A 15,243-nucleotide genomic window follows, 5' to 3' on the forward strand; every position below is an offset into this window, starting at 1 on the left:
CAATATTTTATTTACTGCTGTTGAATACTCCTCTCTATCTTTTAAAACAAAATACAGGTGTGGATTTATGTATACTCAATAGTTTTATTTTTCATTCCTTTTTTTTTTTTCTAATGTTGGGCACTCATTAACATGGTACGCTAGAGATGTAGGCCTAGAGAGCAGAGTAAACATTTGTACTAAACGTTTATTGCGTATGATGTATACCTAATTATATTATATATTGTAGAAATTTAATAATGCATTAGATATTTATGTAATTTATATAAGTATATTCAAACGCATCAATAAACAAACAAATTATTTTTTTTGTACTATGAAATACACTATCAATGTTCTTATGTTTTCGTATGGAAACAAACATTAAAAATGATTTCGGTTGTGAAACAAACATAACATTTTCCATGCGTATAAATAATGCTCTAAAATATTATTTATACGCATATTTTCTCTAGGGGACATATTGCGTGTTTAAAAGTTAATTTAATGGACTTTTAAATATTTCCTGTTATTTGTATGATGTAGTTGTGGGATTGTACGTTTAAATTTTCCGCCTAAATATAAGTTTGAATGTGTTCCGTGTGGCTGTGCTGGTGTTTCTTATTTTTGAAGTTCAAGTGTGATCACGTGACCACGCTACCGCCATCTTTGTGAACTGTATAAACAGACTAGCCGGAGGTTTGTCTGTTAATATATATTTATTGTTTTAGTGTGTATGTGTTTGTAGTTTCGTCACAAAATATGTCTGGAGAGAAAGCTGATTTGAAGAAGGAAAACGCAGTTGATTCAGTTAATAAGGTAACGTGTTATTTGGTGCGCTATTTACTTCAGAATATGTTTTTCCATGCCTATCCAACGTGATGACTGAGAAATACGAGAAGCCGTGGAAACCGATAGAAAGTCGCATCTTGTGAGTGTTATGAGATTAAGAATAACCTATGATTATGTGAAATATGCAAGGCTTTGTGTATGTGACGGACTGTGTGTTGTTTCTTAATGGTAAGGGTAAGTACTTTATTTCGATTTTTAAGTTTCGACTTTCGTCCTTCAATGGCGGGTGAAGTAGAGAAGCGCAGCCATCAATAGCCACCTGGCGGCGCTTGCTGCCAACTTGAGAATTCGCGCCAATTTGGAAGTTTGTACTAATAAATAGTTTACCGTTATAACAAGTGGTAGGAAACTCAAATTTTAACAATGAAGGTGTGTATTTTACTTTTTTATGTAATTACTTATTAGTATAATGCTTAGCTGAGTGGCGAATATTTTGTGAATACCACATGTGATTGCACTAAAACATAAGTGTTAAGTACAATTTCAGTGCAGAATATTAATGAGTATCATAAAGAAAATGACCTAAAATATTTTTTATGTTGAAAATTTGAGTAAAATATTCAACATGTAGTGGCAGTTAATTTTCAATTTTCTTTTATTGGCCTGTATCTATAGACTTATTTTATGTAACTTATAAACTAATAAACGTTGCTTTTTGTTCTGAGGTTGGTCCGGTTTGTGCACTCTTTTTAAAGCTTAAACCAACTCAAATATCTATGCTGATGAAATTGTGAAATTTGTATTTTTTAAGCAAGTACTTTGAACACCAGTCATTTGTTTGTTGCTGTTACCCTTGAGCTGCAAATACTGTATTATTTCATATATCAGTTACAATAAGTTTTAGTATTAAACACATTAGTCCCCAAAATAAAATGTCACATTTGTGAGATTTTTGTTATCCAAATAAAGTTTTTGGCGTCTGAAAGTTGCTGCTCGTTTTTAACAGTTGCTTGATTATAGGTACTGCAAACAAAGTGATTCAAAAATATTTCCATCAGTATTCACTTGTTTTTAATTTTGTAACCACACAGGAGCAGTACTTATCTGTATTTGTAAGTGTAGATGTATGGTAAGGTGGGAAAGGAAGACGATAGAAAGGTTATGAATTTTAAGGGAAGAAATGCATCAGAGCCAAATGGAATAAGGATCAGCCACCTCAAGTGGTGGTGTGGGGGGGGGGGGGGGGAAGGAGATATGCAGATAAAGGTGATGTTCAGGCAATCCTTGAGAGAAGGAAAGTTGCCGAAGCAGTGGAAGGAAGCAGTAGTGGTACTTATTCCCAGGGGAGTTAAGATAAGGCAAGTATGGCAAACAACAGGCCAGTCAGCCTGCAGCAACGTGCAGTGTAGGGAAAGTAACGGAGAGGTTGGTGGGTGGGCGTGTGATGGGGAAAATGGATGACTTAATGGTTTCATGGCATGGTTTCAGAAGAGGGTTTTTGTGTGAAAAGTAGATGGTGAGGTTTTTGGAAGATCTGGTGAATGGGGGGGAAGCAGGTAGACACAATATTAATTGATTTTGAAAATATGTTTGATAAAGTGCTGCACAAGAGGCTAATATCTAAGATTATGATGTTAAATGATGACAGGATGGTTGCGTAGGTGACTTCCTTTGGTATAGAAGACAGAGGGTGAGGGTAAAAGAAGAAAGGTCTGAAGAAGTGGGAAGTGTCAAGTCAAGGGGCCCCTGTTTTTCATGATAATGATGAACAACAGAGGATATGGTGGTTAGATTCACAAGGAAGTTAACGAGGATGTTTATAGCTGGAAGGGCAAGAGATGCAGGAGGCAGAAGAGTATGAGTACTTGGGGTGTCCTTGCAAAATAACCTGGAATGGGCAGAACAGATTTAACGGGTAGGACCCTGCAAGGAGGAGATTAAGGGAAGAGGCATAATCCATGTTAGTCAGGCCAGTGATGGAGTATGCAGCTGTGATCTGGGATCCCTACCTAGTGACTGACGTAAACACTCAAATTTTTTTCTGGCTAGTTTCCCTATCATTCTCGAAGAGAGTGTTGTGATGTTTCAAGTAGTTTACTAGTATTATAAAGTTTTAGCAAGTAGGAGTTATATTAAGATTTTCTATTACTAATATTGGTTATATTGGGAATAGTTGGTTGGGTTAGGTTAGCTACATTTAAAATAAACTGGGTGGTTGGAATACTGTTAAATAATTTGAATGTGTGATAAAAATTACCATTTTAAAATGTAGCGAATTTAAACAAACCATTCATATCTTTTAAAAGTATTTTTTAATGTAGCCAGCCTAATCTAACCACTTGTTAAAATGATAAAACTATTTGGAAAACATGTAAATTTTTATTATTATCGTTAATGGAAAAGAGGCTTTCCTTCAGAATTACCGTAAATATTTTTAAAAATTTATACATTTCAACATTTTTCAGTGTGATAAATAATGCTGGCCTATCATAACCAATCCCTCAGTTTCATTAACAATCCCTCTGGCCTTTTAAAAAAATTGCAACCTAATGCAATGTAAAACATAGAAATTACACACCTGACTAGAAATACTTTATGTGGCTTGCTCACTCATTAGCATCATCTTGATAAAAATTATCAATATTTTGAATCATTGAAATATTACATATTCACAGGCAAAGAAAAGTATATACTTAAATCTTATTTGCATTCGAGTCCAAATGTCACCTTCAGAGTATTGACCTATTGCCATAAAACCAAAAATGTAAACGCTCGCAACCAAAAAATTGTAATACAGGCTAACTTAAGTTATAAAATTCTCTGCCAGAACACATTAATAAATATTATTTTATACATTCCGCTAGTATCATAATTACTATGGCTGTCAATAGGTCATGAGCTTCAGAAAAAAAGGAATGAAATATTTTTTGCTAATATCAATTGGTTTTCGGATACCTCACTTCTGTTCATTGTCACTGGAAGAATCTCCACTTAAATCATGTTGAAATTATCTGTGAAAATTGTTTTAGATTTATATCATATAAAAATCTTCAATTGCCTGCGAATAGTAAAAGTTTTGGCTAATATAATAATGTCCCTGTAGTACATCAAAGTTGAAAGACAATTTTATTTATTTAAAAGATCCTGTAATTGATCCATTAGGTACCGGTATATTTCCAGTAAGTACTGGAACACCTAAACTTTGATACTAAAATCATGAGTTATGTGAAGAGCTTGTTCGGTGTTGCATGTGTTGTGCATATTCTCTTCTGTAGTTGATATCCATAGACCTTCAGTTTCCAAGGTCGGAATTAATCTCCGGGCGTGCGCGTCTTGTAACCTCCCAGATAACAGAGAGAGGCCTGTTACCTAACGTGCCGGGCCGTGCCGTGGCGCAGACGGGAGCCGTGTGTGAGCGGCCGTGTCGTGCCTTGTTGCAGGAGGCGGAGGATGAGGGCGTGCAGGGCCGCGGCGGGCGGCGCAGCGGGGGCAAGCGCGTCTCCACCATCGCGCGCACCGCGCAGGAAGGGGAGGCTCTCTTGAAGGTGACGTGCTACATCCCAGCGTTTCAGTAACAAGTGTCACTGACGGGGTCGCATGTTTCGTGTGGAAGTATTTTATCGGTGAACACCATTTCACTTAACCAAACATCAGAGCAATTTATTTGAACATTTTAACATTTTTTTCCACTTACTAACCATGATTCAATACAGTCAAACCTCTATCTATCGAACTCGCATGTATCGATTGTCCGTGTTTATCGTATACTTTCTACGGTCCCGGCAAAATTGCCATACAACTAAGGTTAAAAAAGTCCGCTTGTACCGATGTTCGAATTATCGTTTTGTCCGCATTGATCGTACAAAATATGTGGTCCCGTCACTATAAATTATAATAGATGATCGTTTAACCATAAAGATTTTGCAGAAATAACCATTTATTAGAAAGAAACCGTCATAAAAACAGTAACGATAGTATACAGTAGTAAAAATCATCTTAAATCTGCAGCCAAGTAATGGAGCACGTAAATATGAAGAAAAGACAAATGAACAACAACTTACGAAGAAATATGGATGATGTACCATAACTACAGTACAAACCCAATTGTTATCCTAAGATAATTACCATAAAAAGAACTAAAGATTCTTTGTCGATACCATAATTACTACAGAAGCACGATAGCTACCACATTTGCACTACAGTTACTGTAACAACCGAGATGTATATTTACCGTGACGGTAATGTATTTATTTATGACATATTAAAATTAAAGAACATTATTGAAAAAAAGGATGTTAAATTTTTATATGTACGTTTGGCACATGTTGCGAAGAAATAATACGATCTGAAAGAATGCAGTACTACTACGAAAAGTGAAAAGGGTAATAGTGGATTTTTAGGTTATGGCAGTCTCTCTCGTTTTTCAGTAATATCGGCCGAAAATTAACAAGCGTATCGGAAGTCGGCAGAAATGTTGATTCAACTAAATATTGGCAAAATCGGCTTTTTCAGTACACCTCTACATTTGATGACATGAGTAAACATATTTCAGACTTCAGGATATTGAAAAAGACTTTAATTTCCATGTAGATTTATTGTGCATATTTTTTTTTTTTGCAAGTGTAAATTGAATTAAGTAAAATACTTCCATTTTTATTTATTTTTCAACTGATTAACTTTAATGACAAGTAACTGATATATTTCTGACACTAATTTTGAGGTTGAAATATTTTTTTAAATTTCTTAGAGTGAAGTCCACATCTATTGAATGTCCGCATCTACTGAATTTTTTTGTTGGTCCCCTGAAAAACTATAGATAGAGGTTTGACTGTATATATATATAGAGGAGGCATGGCAACATTGTATCTGGAACATTCTGGTGTCAGTAGTTGGCCGATTAAACATTAAGACTGCTTTTAGGTTATCCACGTCCAATTAAGTATGAAATGACATGCTGTTGGTAGAGAATGTTTGCCCTTGTGAAGTCTATGATTAGATTTTACTAATGATTAATTTAAAAGGGGGAGGGGTGGCAGCACCTGATACACACGGTCTTAGATAGAGATCAGCGTTCTGTCGTAGGTTAAGTTGAAACTGTATGTTAGCGGCTACACGTTCATTATTTTACAATAGAAACCAGTATGCTTGTATTAATGTAAACAGTATTGCAGGATTTGTAGTGGCCAGTGCTGGCAGCTGTGGTTAACAGTAGGGCAGACACTAAGTAACACTTGCTCCTTGTAGTGTGGTTAGGCCAGCGTTGCGTGTGGAGGCTGTGCAGGTGTCGGAATGAGTGCCGTGTGTGCAGGGGCTGGGCCACAAGGAGGAGGGCGGGGGAGCGGAGGTGGAGAACAGGCGTCGCACGCGCTCGTCCACACGGGGCGTCATGCCCACGCCCCCGCCACCCACCAAGCGCGAGAAGAGGACGCCCGCGAGTGGCACTAGAGGTACAGTGTTTAGCGTTTAGATGTTGGTGTTGAACAAAAATTGCAGTATTATTTGTTAGCTAATATTTACACTCTTAGTTAAATTACAACAATTTAGATGTTTTCCCACAAATTAATCACACTTTCATTAAGTCCATTATTTCCTCTCTCCCCTGGAGCTTGGCTAGACATTGGCTCTTTCCAACCACACACCTCCGTTTCATCACACTGTTTTACACTGCTTACTCATCCACTATGTCGGGACACCGTCCCAGATTCACCAATCCTTGCACACAAAGCAAATAGCTTGTCACCTTCTGTTGTTGGCCAAATGATTACACACACCCACTTCACTTCACCCTTGCATCTCAAGAGGATTTGCTGGTTTCGTCACCTGTCTCTCACTCTTGAAGCAGGTCATCCATATCTTATATCCTTGCTGGCATTATCTTTGGAGAGCCCTCAGACATGTCGTCTCATCAAAGTCCCCACAGCTTGACACTCTAAGCTGCGAGAAGAATGGCGTCCTAATTACAACTTCATTTCACTGTTTTTCGGACCCACGGAACCTTCGGGCAGGTCAGAGAGGCACCTGACAACTTACTTACATCATGTCTGAACATTAAATGCTAGGCCATACTGTCAAAATAACGTGAAAACATGAGCATTTGAAATTTCCAAACACCCATAGATGAATACTCAGATGTATAAATCACATTTGTTTGAAGTTGCACATAGAGCAAGGTGAAACGGAACATGGCATAAAATGTCCAGAAATGTCCTAAGTATGATAAAAAAAATTATCATGCAAAACTCTATGCCTGTAAGCATGCAACAGCTTTACATTCGCGTAAACATTTTAGTTTTCCCTTCTTTTAAATTCAGATGAGGTTAATAATGATCCCGGGCTGAGTCGCAGGGGGGTCGCGGCGCGGCCGGCCCCGGAAGGAGGAGGACGAGGAGGAGAAGAAGGAGGACAGCGAGGAGCCGGCGGAGGCGGAGACCAACGACAAGGGGGCGGCGGCCCCGGAGGAGCCCGCCCAGCCGGCAGGGGACAAGCCGCCCGCCCCGGAGCCCGCCCCCATGGAGGTGGAGCCCCAGCAGGACGGCGAGAAGGACGAGCCGGCCGAGAACGCAGTCGACGACAAGCAGGTTCGCATTGTTATTGGTCAGGTTCATGTTTATCAGCATTTATTAATGTTTGAAGCATTTCAAGATCCTTCACTTTTTTGATATGTTATTGAGGAATATGTGGTTGCTACAGGACTAGAAAACTGGTTAAAGTGGGGGAATTTTGGAATTTAAATCTTTTAGCAACCATGGTATAGTACTACAAAAAGTAAAATTGGTGTGTACTAGTAACTAGTACACAAAATGTACAGTTTTAATTACTTGACAAGTCTAATTTTAAAACTAGAAAGTTTTGAGTATTGCTGATTTTTTTAATATTTTTTAATATTACAGGCTACTATGGGTGTGGTAGCGATTGGCTTGATTAAACCATTCCTATTTGCAATAGTGTGTTGGCTGAGCCATACATCTCAGTGGCCAGCCCCGTGGCTCGCTAGGCCTCAGGAGCGGTCTTGTGGTTGCAGACATGTCTTTAGAAATATCTATAAATGGGCTCAAAAAATTTCCTGAAGTATTTCTTCATGCTCTGTAAATTTTCACCTTTTACCAGGTTTGATGCAGGAACTAAACATAATTTCGGTCATTGTGAAATACCTTGAGTACTTGGAGAACTTCCAGGAAAGTTTAGTGAAAACAAAATCCTTATTAACCTATTTGCATCTACAAGCGTACTACTACGCAGCTGTTTATCTGGCCGATAACACTGGTACGCATAATGGCTAATCTGCCCGAAAAACTTGAAAAAATCCCTTTAGAATGAAAATTAACCCCTCAGAGTAGCTAGTATTGTTATAACAAAGGTATATTATCGTGAAACTTAAACTATTTTTAAAATTTTATTTAAAGAATAAAAATATAATGAAAATAGAAAATAACTTAAATGATAGTAATATATAAAAAAGTTTATGGATTCCATGGTATGTCTAACATTAAAGTGAGTGGATGCAAATGGGTTAAGCATCATAATGGAAAACATTCCCGGGAATAAAATAGTGTTTAGTTCTGTTGGAGTATAAAATTGGAGGTGTGTGGGCCGTGTGCAGGATGCCCCGAGCTCGGACGGTGCGGAGAGCTCCAAGGCGCCCAGCGGGGACTCGCAGGAGACCCCGGCCCCGGCCCCTGCCGCGGCCCCGGAGGAGGCGGCCGCCCCCGAGGAGACCAGTGCTGCAGCAGCAGAGGCCCCCAAGGACAGTGACAAGAGCCAACCAGAGGCCACGCCCAATGACAGCACGCCGGCGACGGCCAGCGAGCAGCCCCCTCCGGCCCCCACAGGGACGCCAGCAGAGTAACGTCTGTAGCCGGGCCTCGCGTACCTGAATTTTTATAACATGTGCGTACTTTTCCTTTTATCAGGCGTTCGCTGTATCTAGAGTGCGAACTGTGTCCTCGTAGTTGCATTGAGTCTTAATTCCATTTCCCAATACCTGTCACCTTAGTTGACCTTATGTGATGCTTGAAATTTGCAGTGTTTTTTACAGATGTCTTTTCTTTTCCAATCTAGAACCACATCTTAATACTTTTATTTTTAATTGAACATGTAAAATCCTTCATCTTCATACTCTTAAACTCTTTCGAAAATACGCAACTTCTGCATTTTGTATGCTTTATTAACATCATGTAAAAAAATAAATAGAGAATGAACCTAGAATGCCAAAGAGAGAAACATTCACTCGCCGGAAATGTTAAAAAAAAATTAACGTCGAAAGATACGCACTTGTATAAATAGATTTGAGTTTTTCAATACCACTAATTTGATGTTTTATATTTCGTAATAACTACAAACGCCATTTACAATATGTCAACAAGTGGCTGAAGTGCTGGCATTTTCACAACTCTTTACTTGGTAGAAAAACAAAACAGACAAGATGGTATGACTTGAATCATCGCTTTGTATTGTGAACTGTTTTGTGCAAATAACGCGATTCCGTTTATTTCGGGAAAGAACTGATATTGTGTACCACCTCAATTTTGTAATGCAAAATGCAGTATTAATTTTTCATCACTACCAAGTAAGGTAATTTGAATTACACATGATATGCGAGTGATTTTTTCTTAATATCATGGTTTATGTCATGTTTAAGATTCTAGTTATCAAATACAAAATAACGTCTCCTTTTCAGATCTCTAGAAATTTGTAATTAGTTGTCACCTAACGAATCGACACCTAGTTGTGATAACAAGCAAATAGGGTAGCGGGGAGGGGTTGCACTGTCACAAGGGAAACGAGTATTCACAATTACATGAAAAGGGGTTGGAACAGAGTGGTAGGTGTAATAAACCGTGTTGAAACAACTAAGTGTAACTGTACTATTGAATATCTGAATATTTATTAATTTTGTTTTCTGTTTTCAAATACATGATGTACTGTAGGTTTTTCATCCTAAATTGATGTCTTATTTCTAGTGTTTTTAAAAGTAAATAGCAGTATATATTTTTCTGTGGGTGTAAAAATAAATTGAACTGCAGTAACAAGAGTAAACGTAAATCCAAGAGTTGCACTTTAATTTAAGTGTCTTTATTTTGTATGTTGAATAATGCAATTAATGCAGTTTTCTTTTGTTTCAGATTGGTTTGACGTTGACATCGTCATGTTTTAAATGCAAACTAGAACATCTTGTGTACAGAAAAAAAAATTAAAATAACAAAAAATATCAGCATAAAAAATTTATGAAACAGACACAGAAATTGAAATAGATCTAGCTGGCACCGGAGCGGGAATGACGTGTGTCTGGGACAGAGAGCGCCCGAGGACGGCCGTGTTTCCGAGACGTCGAGCAGTAGTTGTGCGCATGCCCTCTTGTGCCTGTTACGTTCCGTGTTGCACGCGTTCTCCCGTTGTTTCTTAAATTGTGGCTAGATTAGTTATCAGCTGGTGAAGAATTTTATTGCGTTTTCGTGGGCATTTTTCTGTCACCTAAATTACATTTCTGAGTTCCAGCTCTGGTGAGTTTTTTTCATAGTAGTTTTCCGGCTACTGAATCGCAACTCGTGCAGACGTCTGGTGACTCACGACGAGCGTGCGGGCAAGACCATCGCGTCAAATGTGCGTCGGTGCTAAATGGCAACACGTGTCGGACGCATGTCATCGCTTCCTGTGGCGGTGGTGTCTGACTGACCAGATCACACGGCAGTGCATGGTTGTGCCGTCTGATGCGCGACACTTTGGCGTGAGTGACGTGATTTCCGCAAGACAATCCATGCGAGTGTGTGGGGGGAAAGCGCAGACTTTTCAAAGGAAAAAATGAACCAAGTGCAGTAGTGTCCCGTGCTTCGAGGATGTCCGGGGGTTTTCCAAAGCTGTTTTATTTCACTTTTTCTGTGTGTTTACAAGAGTAATGTTAATGTGTTGATGTAATAACTATACAGTTTATACAGAAAAAGTGTCAAAATTTCTTGATAAAAAATGTGTGCTCTGAATGTTGCCTAATATTTAACAGTTAGTGTCCACTATTGGTTTGTTTTTAAAGCATGTTGGTCAAAATGCCTGTCACATGAATTGTAGAGATAGTGCAGATATAGAATGTTTTACTTTGCAATATATATTTTAACTATGTGTGTAACATTTTGTTTAATTTTGAAATGCATATATAGTAATATATAAGTAATGAAAGTTGCATAATCTATATCAATGAGGTTTATTGATTGGATGCATTTGTTTGCTAGGTTTTGACGAGAGAAAAAAAACTTTATCTTCAGTAAGTTTTCCAGTGAAAGTGATTATCAAACTGATTTCTGATTTGCCTATTTTGTACATAAAAATAATTAAGTTCACTTTTCACGAGACTTGGACCTGGAACAAGTATGCACACCATGGGAGTGCACAAAGTAAGTTGTGTGTGGGTTTTTTGAGACTTCGTTATAATTATTATTTTTTAGATTTTTCAATGCGACCGCGTGGGTGAATTCGATGAGTCGTTTGGTTTCCGTTGTCAATTCCCCGTTTGGCAGAGTGCGACTTGGAACGCTGCAGAGGCATGATGACAAGTGAATTGTTTTCAGTCGTGTCACTTCTGTCGTGGATGGCCAGTCTTACCGCCACTTTCCAGTCGAAACCTTTTGTCGGAGCTGAAAGTTCCTGTGATGTTAGCAAGAGTAGCTTTCTGTCTTCAGTGACATAATTAGAATTACTGCCTGGATAAAAATATATAAAACAATTACTGTTGCTCTTTGTCATGATGAAGTTTAAATCTTCTTACCAAAAATAATCTGCATACAACCATAAAAATTTTAAAATTGCATAGAATGTTGTGTGTTGTGAGAGTAACGCTTCGCCGTGGGTCAGTACGAGTAGCCGGATGTGGTGGTCCACGAGAGAACTCTGGCTAGGTCGTGTGCGCTCCGCAGCGTTTCGCGCCAGCTCACTCGTCCACACAGAAGTGCTGAGGAAATGCAACGAAACCAAAGCATGTTACTTTTTTTCCCCTATAAACTTACTTGATGTTTGTAATTGTTAGAGGAAGTAAGAAAGTACTGCAAGTTTTTTCTATAGTTAATGTCTGTGTCCCAAATATGACCACTAACCTAGAAGAGATGGATGTGTTTCATAAGTATATCAGTAGGTTCTCGTTAGTCAGGTAGATTCAGGAAGGCAAAAGAAATATTGGTATTTTAGAGTTAAGGAACAAAGTTTATGGAGAATATTTGTAAATGCAAATTGAGTTTTAAAATAGTTTGACTATGGTCTACTTTAAAAGCTATGGGTATGATTGTGACTGTTGGCGTCATAAAATAATAAAATTTTTGAAGAAAATTTGTGAATTTTTCTTTTGCTTGCATGTGGAGTGTTCAGGTCAAGATAAGGGGCCTCCCTAGTAGCATATATTTTTTGGAATATAATAGGACATTATTTATTGACACTATGAATGAAAATTTTTCTTCCACGAAAAGAAACTATAATTGTGCACATAGTTTATAATTAGGGATGGGACGTGTCGATTCTTCGGTGCTTCGATTCCACCGATTCTGCCAGGAATCTGAACCATCGATTCTTCCGCCAAGTTTCAAGGAATCGTATTGTATTTAGTATGGTACTAAGCACTCTTAATAATTTAGAAACCAGAGATTCCTGCTAAAATTACAGTTTTTTTTCCGGCCAGAATATTGTCACAATATTTACGTAACTCACCTTGCACTTTGATTTCAAAATTCGGTAAATTACATAATAGTCATCTTATATCACGTTTATATTGGTTGCAGTTTCAGCTTATACAATAACATTATAAAAGTCTTTAGGATCAAATGAAATATTTGTTTTCCAAACACTAGAATCATAACTGTGTTTTAACTTATTTCGTGTTGAATTACACAATACGTAAAGACAGGAAAAGAAACAAATTACGAATACATCATCGCCATACTTTAACGTTGTAAACAGCTAACAGAGCGTGCAACACAACGAAAGCAATACTACCTATCATAATTTCTTTTGTTTGAAGTTTTAAAATGGTTAAAATTGGGTTAAAACACGTAATATATCACTGTATTTTTATTTAATATAATAATATATTTAACTAGTATGTTTGATTAATTAACTTTTTTTTTCGTTTGCTTCGCACATAGATGGTACATTTTGATGCGGTTGAGCACTTGCTGCATGAGATGAAACACGAAAGCCTCCATATTATCGAATACTTTGTTATAACCTCACTTTTGTTTCTATTAACATGCGTGGTATTAATTACTATTTTTCAAGAGATCAGGTCAGTTTATTTCTACTATAGTATAATACATGTATTTCTGTGATAGTACAAGTACAGTACACGTATTTCTGTGATGTATATAACTTGTTTTTGCAGAAACACACGTGAAACTGTGTATTAGAAATAAAAAATCATGTCTAAAGTGTGGAAACATTTTACAATCTACCCGTTCAATGACAAATTTGCAATATGCAATTATTGTAACATCTCGTGGGCCTACAAAGAACACAACCAACCTATTAAAACATTGTCAAACTCAACATAAGTAGGACCTATTTTGCTTTGGGGGACTCCAGTGAAATTCATAATGAACCATAAGATTCTATTTTTGATTTATTACTGTTTTAACATTTCAGTTTGTTTTGTATATACACCTGAATTCTCATTTGTAGAAATTGATGAAATTATAACCTTGTATTGCTTATGAATTAATTAGCATAATACAAGCAGCTGAGTTCTCATTAGAATTGCATTAAAAACTTTTGTCTTGAAATAGAAGTTTGTTTGGAATCATTGTACAGTAAAACCTTTTTATTGCGACCACCTCTCTATTACAACCCGATTTCGAGGAACCGTGAAAAAATTGCAGAAAATCAGACAGAAAATATGTTTCTTGTGGTGAGTAGCGTGTTACTGCGTTTCTCTTGCCGAGTGCTGTACTGCCGTAGGCAGCGCATATCTAAAAATAGTTACCACTTCCTGTCGACCGCTGTCAGTGCTTGACAACCCCCATTCCACGTCCCTTTGCCGGCAGGATGCAGATAAAGGTTTTTGTGGCAACAAGTTTATATTTAGCTTTTTGCGGGTGTCTAGTGTGGTATGCAGTTAAAGCAAAGCTACCAGCTGGATTTCTCTTGATTTTGATTACTATCGGTTGACAATACACAACGACCGACTGGATGTATGCTCACCTCAACTTGTTTTAACTGCCGCAGCGATGTTTATTTTGACAGCTCAAGCAATTATCTTTTCCCGTGGGTTATAAAAAAAGGTCGCTTCACCCAGCATTAAAAAAAAGGCTACGCCACTTATTCCCCACACAGGAAACACACTGGCTGCCGTCTGTCTCCCTCGCATTTATCTTTCTTCTAACATTCCACATCTCACCTCTCGCGCGAGCAATAACGAAGCGACCACGCATTGGGCCGTTTTATGCTTTGTTTGGTGAAAGCAGCTTGATTTTATTCGGTATATTCCTTTTCATAGGACCCATGCTATTAAAATACATTTATATTTAATTTTGAAAGCATGTAAATTCCTTGCCAGAGATGACTGAACTCGAACTTGGGTGAAAAGTGACATATTTTGACCCCTCCCTCACCGCTTTAGTAACCATTCATAATAGCCCAATTTTACGGGAGAAGGGAGGGTGAAATGAGCATTTTCTCACTGAAGGTTTTTCAAAGGAGAGCGAGTTGGGGTGTTATAAACCATCGACTAGATGGTTTGTGTGTCTGGGAGGGATGAGCTAGCCTTGAAGAATGTTAACGAGGGGAGGGAGGGGTGAGCTGATGCATTTGAAGCCGCTGCCGCCAGCCAGCCGGGCGAACTTAGTGTGCACCCACTCACATTGCAGAACCTACCACTGCCATGTTATTAAAGGAACTGTCCCATTATTTTTTTGTTATTCTTACATGAACATTATTGGAAGTATTAAAGCCGACACAAAAATACGCTGTGTGTTAAATTTAACAGATTATAATGATCTTTCATTTTTTTTCTTCTGATATTCACATTTTGGTAAAAATGTCCAATTTTTTGACGGTTCCCGAGAATGTATTCATTAAATCAGTGCTTCATTAAATCCGGGCTTCGTGACATCGGGATTCTAGTGTATTTAACTACGGCAAGCAGAAAATGTACATGTAAACTAACCAGTAAAAATAAACTGTCTTTTGACATATTTTCTCTAGAGGTGGCCTGTAGGGCGACGGACTTGTCATGAAGGTTGAAGTGGGTTTAAAGCAAAGCCGTCTGGCATTGTGAGTGACAGCATCCTGCCATTGTACGGCTGGTTTCTTAGCGAGTAGCGGTTTGGGAGAGGGGGGGTGAGGTGTTGAAATGAACTGAAAATTTCGGAAAACATCTATTACGACTTCCCCCCCCATTTCGACCCTATTCCTGGGAACCGTGAGGGGTCGTTTCAGAGAGGTTTGACTGTATATTGTATTTTTCCTTTAAGTTCTTTAATGATTACGTACATGTCAATTTTTTTG

General features: G+C 38.0%; 1 protein-coding gene across 1 annotated transcript; it reads left to right on the forward strand.

Moving 5' to 3' along the window:
- The first annotated feature begins 641 nt into the window (after positions 1 to 641).
- Positions 642 to 12,078, forward strand: LOC134536196 (uncharacterized). The gene is made up of 6 exons (XM_063375846.1): positions 642 to 798; positions 4,212 to 4,316; positions 6,080 to 6,218; positions 7,117 to 7,349; positions 8,372 to 8,658; positions 9,894 to 12,078. Exons 1-5 carry the CDS (start codon positions 742 to 744, stop codon positions 8,615 to 8,617), a joined length of 780 nt encoding a protein of 259 aa, XP_063231916.1. The 5' UTR covers positions 642 to 741; the 3' UTR covers positions 8,618 to 8,658; positions 9,894 to 12,078.
- The last annotated feature ends 3,165 nt before the right edge of the window (positions 12,079 to 15,243 follow it).

This window comes from Bacillus rossius, chromosome 10 (assembly GCF_032445375.1).
Source record: "Bacillus rossius redtenbacheri isolate Brsri chromosome 10, Brsri_v3, whole genome shotgun sequence".
NCBI lineage: Eukaryota > Metazoa > Arthropoda > Insecta > Phasmatodea > Bacillidae > Bacillus > Bacillus rossius.